The sequence below is a fragment of the Pseudoliparis swirei genome, chromosome 21 (genome assembly GCF_029220125.1).
Source record: "Pseudoliparis swirei isolate HS2019 ecotype Mariana Trench chromosome 21, NWPU_hadal_v1, whole genome shotgun sequence".
Taxonomy (NCBI): domain Eukaryota; kingdom Metazoa; phylum Chordata; class Actinopteri; order Perciformes; family Liparidae; genus Pseudoliparis; species Pseudoliparis swirei.
In genome coordinates this window covers 3,050,930-3,059,914 of record NC_079408.1, presented here as the reverse complement: position 1 = coordinate 3,059,914, position 8,985 = coordinate 3,050,930, and the positions used below count along the sequence as shown (strand labels likewise).

The 8,985-nt window shown below is 47.4% G+C and overlaps 1 protein-coding gene across 1 annotated transcript in view; it reads left to right on the top strand.

Annotated features, from left to right (window-relative positions):
- Nucleotides 1-5,967: 5,967 nt before the first annotated feature.
- The window catches only part of LOC130211857 (tumor necrosis factor ligand superfamily member 10-like), a 33,037-nt gene continuing 30,019 nt past the window's right edge, over nucleotides 5,968-8,985 (top strand). The window contains exon 1 of the mRNA XM_056442883.1: nucleotides 5,968-6,472. Coding sequence (XP_056298858.1) covers nucleotides 6,242-6,472 — 231 coding nt within the window. The 5' untranslated portion in view covers nucleotides 5,968-6,241. The remainder of the gene's footprint in view (nucleotides 6,473-8,985) is intronic.

Here is an 8,985-nt window from a genome sequence, read left to right as displayed (position 1 = left end):
CACCGGGTCTCACTCATTGGGTCTCACTCATTGGGTCTCACTCACCGGGTCTCACTCATTGGGTCTCACTCACCGGGTCTCACTCATCGGGTCTCACTCACCGGGTCTCACTCACCGGGTCTCACTCATTGGGTCTCACTCACCGGGTCTCACTCATTGGGTCTCACTCATTGGGTCTCACTCATCGGGTCTCACTCACCGGGTCTCACTCATTGGGTCTCACTCACCGGGTCTCACTCATTGGGTCTCACTCATTGGGTCTCACTCATCGGGTCTCACTCACCGGGTCTCACTCATTGGGTCTCACTCACCGGGTCTCACTCACCGGGTCTCACTCATCGGGTCTCACTCACCGGGTCTCACTCATCGGGTCTCACTCACCGGGTCTCACTCATCGGGTCTCACTCACCGGGTCTCACTCACTGGGTCTCACTCACCGGGTCTCACTCATCGGGTCTCACTCACCGGGTCTCACTCACCGGGTCTCACTCATTGGGTCTCACTCACCGGGTCTCACTCATCGGGTCTCACTCACCGGGTCTCACTCACCGGGTCTCACTCACCGGGTCTCACTCACCGGGTCTCACTCATCGGGTCTCACTCACCGGGTCTCACTCATCGGGTCTCACTCACCGGGTCTCACTCATCGGGTCTCACTCACCGGGTCTCACTCATCGGGTCTCACTCACCGGGTCTCACTCACCGGGTCTCACTCATCGGGTCTCACTCACCGGGTCTCACTCACCGGGTCTCACTCCGCCTCGTTCTCATGCTCAACGCTGGTCTGCACCCGGCTCAGGACGAGGAACACGGAACCTGTTTGACATCTTTGCGGATAAAAAAAAAGTTGACAAATGTCTAAATAGAAATCATTCTGACTGCTGACTGTGTGTGTGTGTGCGTGTGTGTGTGTGTGTGTCTGTGTGTGTGTGTGTGTGTGTGCGTGTGTGAGAGAGTCCCTTGGCTCAGATACATAATATGTCATGGAATGCTTACTCTGAACTTTTAACTCCCACTGCTGATCACCATTATATTTCCTCACCACGGGACACTGACAAACCTGACACACACACACACACACACACACACACACACACACACACACACACACACACAGGCTGCAGGGCTTGGTGGACAGCTGTGGCGTCAGAGGGGAGACACACACACACACACACACATGCACACATCTGGAGAACTGCTTGTTGTGTTGTCAGGTGGTTGGCTGCCAGAAAGAGAGCGAGAGGCTGAGGGAGGAGGCGTGATGACACACAGAGGATGGACAGCGGGGGGGTTTTTATCAACTTGAATGGGAAATGAAAGTCAGAGATGAACTTCATCTCTTTGTCTGTAAACCCGACAACAATTAAACTTATTCGCCCTCTATAGAAGTAAAGAACAGTGCCTGTAAAGAGGACATCTGAAGGATCTGGGAGGGGGACTTTGCTATGTTTCAACCTGGTTTTGTGCCAAAATGACTAATAGAGACAAGAATCTTTGACATTGGTCCAGTATCGAAGGAGACGACAGCCAATGAACTGGCTGCGATGTGATCGTATCGGGAACTCCTCTCCGTTAATGTGCGCATACCGAAAAAACAGCTTGTTGTTCACCACTGAGGGCTCAGGTTGTTATCACAGGTTTCCCAAAAACATGGTGCATTAGAACCATCCAGAGGCACCTTCTACTTTATGAAGTTACAACAGTTTGTCTAGTGACATACAAACCCATTAGCACTCACTTAAAATGCCGTTTACGGTCCACGAATTTGAACTCTTCTTGTATCTCCGTTTTTGGTCCCTACTGATTTTTGACATTTCCCCACTGTGGGACGAATAAAGGAATATCATATCATATCATACCATCTCCAAAGTGAAAATATCTTAAATGCTCCACTTTGTTCACCAGCTAGTGGCTAACTTTCTGCTGTTTGATGGCAGTCAAAAAAGATATTATAATAACAATAACTAGAACGGGCACTCGGTAGAGCGCATACCTTCACATATCACAAGATTGGGCATTGAATTATGAACATTTTGGCATTAGTTGCATGCCAATTGGATAGAAATTGACCGCGCTATGGTAAAAAGGTGATTTTTACCTTTTTATGACCTTGACCTTTGACCCGATCGATCCCAAAATCTCATCAAATGGTCCCCGGATAATAACCAATCATCCCACCAAATTTTATGCGATTCGGTTTAATACTTTTTGAGTTATGCGAGTAACACACATACAAATAAATAAATAAATACACGGCGATCAAAACATAACCTTCCGCATTTTCAAAGCCAAGGTAACAATATGAAATATGCTAAAATGCTACATTGAGCTAACGGGAATCATAGCTTTTGCAAGACTGTTTCCGTTGCGCGTTAACTTTCGATCCATCGATCCTTTGGCGACATTCACAAAAGAAGAAAAATAAATGCCAAGTGGCGATCTCTGGGACGTGAGATCCCAAAACACAGATGCAATTCCTCCTGGTCGCCACAGGCGGCGCCAGAGAGACCGAAGCGGAGCGCTTTGAGGTTGTAACTTCTTAGAAACTCGCGCTGACGTTGCCTTCGAGCCACGTGTTTCATGGAAGTTGTTGCCAGAAAAATTAATCGTGCGTGCGGTTGCCTCAAGTTTCCAACATAATAGAATCGTCAGAGAAACCGACAAACCAAAAAAAAGTCTGGAAGTGATCCACGAGCTGCGTCCGATACTTATTTTCAGGGTCGGTGTAGGTGGCTACAAGAGTGCTGAGTGCACCTTTGGGTCTTTTCTATGAGGGAACCGTTGGCTCCAAATTCATAAATCTGAGCCAAGTGGGATCTTGCCGAGTAAACGAATAAGTTTGTTTTTGTTCCTTAGTCACGACGAGTCAAGAAGAAAGATTACGGTCCGTTTTATATTCCTACAGAACGTAGACAATTGACTGTTTTTAATCTGCCGATGGCGCTGTTGGAGATTAGGATCACGGGTTATTACAAACACCCTGACGTCTGGTTACCAGAGGATGAAATACAGTTGCAACTTAAGAAAATGGATTTTCTATTGTGGCACAGATGGTTTATTTTCTCATTGGGAGAGTTTGAGGGTTTTTTTATGATTCTGGAGATGCTTTCAGAGCAGAAACACGTTGTACTGCAATTGATCCAGAACATTTTACAAATGGCCACGATAGAAGTTTTTATTCTTCTGATAACATCTGATACGTCTTATCTCTGTGACAGTCTTTCCGTCCATATAATTTAGTCTCGTCATATTTTCACAATTAGAGGTAAACAATTTTTTTTCCATTGGACCTCGTTGTAGGTGACTGCAGACTTCGTTTCACACCGACTTTTCGTTGGAACGTCTCACTGAACCAGTAAAACATCCCGTTCTGATATCTCTGTTTTGGAGGTCATTCAAAAAAGATGTTGTCTGTGCTGAATCTCCAAAAACAGATAAATCTGTGAAACAAAGAACCTCACTCTGATAATTGTCTGTGCACGCATTCGGCTCGAGGCTTCAATGCTCATCCAAACTTTGTTTGAAAAAATTTGGCAGTTTATGACCTTGAGATGATGAAATATCATCCACACCAAGTTGCAGCAAGAACCTGGACTCAGTGACTCAACTTTAAACCCAAAACTATGTCAACTCCATCATAACAGCCGTACACAGAAAGCTTTTGACTTGTCTTTTTCATCTGCTGTGGATTTATCTGTTTATTAAACATTTATTTCAGTTCAACTTGTATTCAGTCTCACCTGCAGACCACTGCACCTCCCTGCCTGGCCACCAAGATCTGTGCTGGGGGAACCAATGGCTTTAACATGTGGTGCAGGCCCAAGGGGGTTTCGACACATTTTGTCTGGACCACACCGGCTTTGAGGGCCGGCGTCCACAAGAAAATCTCTCGGTTCGAAAACTTGCCGCTTATCCTCAAAAGGTTTGGACTTGATGTCTCACTCTGGACTTGACGTCAACCCCCTTTGAATCTGATCCCTTCCAGAAAAAGTCTGATCCGTAGAAAGAGTCCCGCGGCCCTCAGGTGGTCCGTAGCGGTCTGACTGCTCTGCCTCCCATCCCTGGTAAACATCTGACTTCTGGGCACACACGGAACGATGTACAGCCATTTGTGGTGGTAAAAGGAAACAAAAGAAAGGTCTTTGTTGAGACCAGGTGGTTCCCAAAGGTGTCTTGAGGAAGGGCCCCGGTGTGCCGCAAGATTGATCACATGACGCGATGTTGCGTGTCTTTTAAACTAAAGTCGGACGACTTGGCCGACGGCTTCGCTGAGCTGGCGTTATCCATCCACTGGAGTGTTGCTTGTTAACTGACATCATATGCATGTGTGAGGTCTCTCTGATCCCCGGCTGACATCAGAATCACACACAATGCCCGGCCTCACGTCCAACAATTCAAATACCAACACTTGTGAAGTGGCCCTCTGCGTCCCGATACCACCGCGCAATGACGCCATTGGCGTCGGTGCGATCCGCCAAAGGCTGTCAACCAACTCCTAAACCCATCTGCGTCACCGTCAGAGGACAAGAAAGTCGGGAAGGAACGGAAAGTCCTTGAGAAAACCTTTTCGGGAAAACCTTTTATCGTAGCTGACTTCATTACCCGTAATGTCTCCACGTGTCGGCCCTGTGATGTCTAGCTTGCGGCGCATTGACGAAACAACAACAACTACAACCTTCCCGGTGGTGCCGTGGTCTAAAAACAGGTTGGGAACCACTGCGTTAGAGCCGAACTGTAAACACGGGGTCTGTCTGGGAAAATATGATTCTGACTCACTGCCGGTGGTGATTTAGGACGGAGGCTTTCAGCTGTCCGCTGCAATAAAATATACATGTAGTCATCTTTCCATGAGGTCTTATCTCATCCAACAGTAAAGTCAGCGATCCGTGTGCAGATTTGTGAGGTTATTCTTGAGGTTAATATCAGATCGCGGTCGCCCACGGAGATGATCTGGAGGGCATCGGCACAAATCATTTACTCTGCGGCGCGGTAACGTCGTAAATAAAGATGAATGCACCGCGAGCTCGGAGGTCCGAGAGGGTGGAGGGTTGGGAACTGGAAATCTAGAAATCCAAATCCAAAAGAAAACAGAGTAAGAGTTATTTGTGTCTATCGGTTTGTTGAAATGTAATCGCAATGTGTGTATGTTAATGTTCATATTAATACTAGTGTGTACTTGATTATGTGTTGCTTCAAAGGCTTTCATGCCAATAACTACATTTAATTAAATGTTGCTATATTTTCTTCTTTATTAAAAAATGTAATCGAAGAAAAAACAAGATGTTTTCAGTTTAATTGATTATTCTGACTATTATTTGAACCATTTATTGATATAAAATTTTATAAAACTGTGAAAATGCATTTAATTGAAGATAAATAAATATTATAATCTAAAAGGATAAAAATATAAATGTGTGTGTCCTTTTATTTGCTCATATTTCTTCTTTTTATAATTTTTTAATTCCACTTTTGATTGACCACCCATTCCTGATTCGACAAACGAAGAGAAGAGCGCCCTCTGCCGGCTGGTCCCGGAACTGAGAACCACTGCTAACTGCTTTGAAAGAGAACAACACACATCATGACATCATGTGTGATGACGACTTTAACCTTTACCAGCCGGTCCCTCTGCACACGGACATGTCCTGAAACCAGGAGAGAAGAATAATAAATATAAAATAAAGGAGAAAATAACTTTTTGAAATATGCAATGTCTTTTTTTCTTTCCATTGGAACAGATATGAAGTCATGCACCTTTAAATGATCTATCTGCTGTCGAACGTTGAAACTGAAAGTGTGTGTGTGTGTGAGAGAGAGAGAGAGAGAGAGAGAGAGAGAGAGAGAGAGAGAGAGAGAGAGAGAGAGAGCTCCAGGGTGATGAGGAGGTTATGCATGCCCCCTCTCAGCCATCAGTCCTCCTCTGCCTCCTTCAGCAGCTCCAAGCAGCTGAGCGCAGACACCAAACTTTTTTTTTTACACTTCCAGGTCGCCTCTCTCCTCTGCTGCCTGCTTCCTCGCCTCCTCCACGCCTCTCTCTCTCTCTCCTCGTCTCCTCCCCCCTCCTCGCTCCCCATGGAAAGCCCCATCGTCGGCAGCAGCAGCAGCGGTCGCGTGGAGATCTAATTGTGCTCCACGTTGTTGTTGTTTTCTGTGGATCTTTTTGTTTTGCTTCCCCCCTCCTCCCCCCCGCCCTCCCCCCTGGCTTCTTGTTGGTGGTCTGCCTCATGCGTCCGGGAATGCTATGGCCGCTCCGAGCGCACAGCAGCAGCAGCAGCAGCAGCAGGACTACTTCAGGTCGGTGAGCAGCGAGTCCACCACCTACATGATGGTCCCGGCCGGCGGGCCGAGCGGGACGCGGCGCCGCGACGCGCCCTCCAGGGTGTGGGTGGCCATGGTGGTGATCGTGGTGGTGGTGCTGCAGATCGCGTCCACCACGGGGCTCTTCCTCTACCTGAACATGTCCATATCGCAGGTAAGAGCTGCTGGTGGTCGGGCGACCATGTGTTGCTGCAGGGGGGTGGAGGAGGAGGAGGAAGAATTAGAACAATGCGCTCTTTTGCGCACGGATTTAACGAAAAGATCCATTTACTGATCGGAATGTTACTGCAACAACTTGTGTGTGTGTGTGTGTGTGTGTGTGTGTGTGTGTGTGTGTGTGTGTGTGTGTGTGTGTGTGTGTGTGTGTGTGTGTGTGTGTGTGTGAACGGTTGAGTGGAAGTTCTTGGATCTGTGAGAACATTGTTCTTCGGGAAAGTCCACGCCGTGGGGCGGGGAGGAGGGCGCCGCAGCTCGGAGCGACACGCCGGCTGCCTTCAAGCGGGTTGCAGATGTGTGTGTGTGTGTGTGTGTGTGTGCAAGAGGTGAACTGTGGAGGTCAGCCTGGAGGTGGGATCGCCCCCCCCCCCCCCCCCAACACACACCTTTTAAGCCTTTTTTCCGATCCCCTGCAATAAGCAGATGATAACACACACCTGGTCTCAGCTGGGAGAAGGGAGGGATGCTGGAGAGCAACAGTTGCCCAACTGAGGTCAGATCTGAGGTCAGATTGCTGAACGCCGGCGGAGGGATCTGCAGAGAGAGGTCCACCATCACGACCTCAGCCGTCCTCTGGTATGGATGTCAGGAAAAGACTCGAACACACCGGGAAAGAAGAAGTTTGACCTCTACTTGGAAGAGAGGAAGTACTTCTTCTTCTTCTTCTTCTTCTTCTTCTTCTTCTTCTTCTTCGGACATATTGGAGCATCTCCCCTCAAACGATACGTGGGAAAAAGGTTTTCTTCCAAGGAGTCGTTGGCCCGACGCGACGCAACTTCATCGACATTTATTTTTTGCCGAGTCGGCTCGGATGCAACAAGTTGAAACGGCCCCGGTGTCTTTCTCGCCGAGAGGGGAACTACAGGTTGCGTAATGCTTCATCACGGATCGCACGCCACTGCTTCTGGGATCGCCCCTCTCGGGGTCAGAGGTCATGAGACTCGGGTAAACGCTTCAGGGGTCGCCTCGAAACTGTCCACGAGACCACGTCGTTAACTTTGCCGAATAACGTCCGAGTGTAAATCACGGAGCTGTGTGTCGTCTGATCGGGAATCCCCCGGTTCTCAGGGCCGGGCTATTTTTAAATCGGGAATACCCCCCCGCCTTCGATCGATGAGCCACGAGAAGCGCTGGATGATGGCGAACTCAAGACCCACGACGTCCTGTTGGGGAGAATAATCGTCCTTTTCATTGGCGGTCGGTTGCCGGGGCAACGGCTTTGTGTCCCGTGAAACGGGGAAAACCCCAAATGAGCCTCGTTCACGTGGTTTCTATGTAGTTAGCCTACGTAGCAGTTAGCCAGGAATAAGCGAGTAGAAACAGAAGCTGACTTCCTGGAACCGGAAACTAACTTCCTGTTCCGGCATCTTCTTTCAATCGGTAACTTCCCGTAACCAGTAACTTCCTGGAACCGGTAACTTCCTGTAACTGGTAACTTCCTGTAACCAGAAACTTCCTGTAACCAGAAACTTCCTGTAACCTGTAACTTCCTGTCTCTTGTAACTTCCTGTAACCTGTAACTTTCTGTCCCTTGTAACTTCCTGTAACCTGTAACTTCCTGTCTCTTGTAACTTCCTGTAACCTGTAACTTCCTGTCTCTTGTAACTTCCTGTAACCTGTAACTTTCTGTCCCTTGTAACTTCCTGTAACCTGTAACTTCCTGTCTCTTGTAACTTCCTGTAACCTGTAACTTTCTGTCCCTTGTAACTTCCTGTAACCTGTAACTTCCCTTAACCAGTACAGCGCTAACGTGCGGTGGAATTAGCGAGCTAGCTAATGAGCCCGCTCTGCACTCGTTGCTTTGCTAGCTGGCTAACTCCACCGCGCGTTAGCCCTCCGCCGGTTACTGAAACGAAGCTGTTGATGGAAATGTGCGGTTGAAACATGAAGTTGTTCACCTTTATACATCTTCTAAACATCTTCTATACGTCTTCCTAGCGTCTTCTATAGCCTATGTCTTCTATAGGTCTTCTAAACATCTTCTAAACGTCTTATATACGTCATCCTAACGTCTTCTAAACATCTTCTAAACGTCTTCTATACATCTTCCTAACGTCTTCTATACGTCTTCTAAAGGTCTTCTAAAGGTCTTCTATAGGTCTTCTATAGGTCTTCTATAGGTCTTCTAAAGGTCTTCTACAGGTCTTCTACAGGTCTTCTAAAGGTCTTCTATACGTCTTTTATACGTCTTCTACACGTCTTCTATACGTCTTCTAAACGTCTTCTATACGTCTTCTATACGTCTTCTATACGTCTTCTATACGTCTTCTATACGTCTTCTATACGTCTTCTATTACGTCTTCTACACGTCTTCTATACGTCTTCTAAACGTCTTCTATACGTCTTCTATACATCTTCTATACGTCTTCTATACGTCTTCTAAACGTCTTCTATACATCTTCTATACGTCTTCTATACGTCTTCTATACGTCTTCCCTGATCCATGCTCGC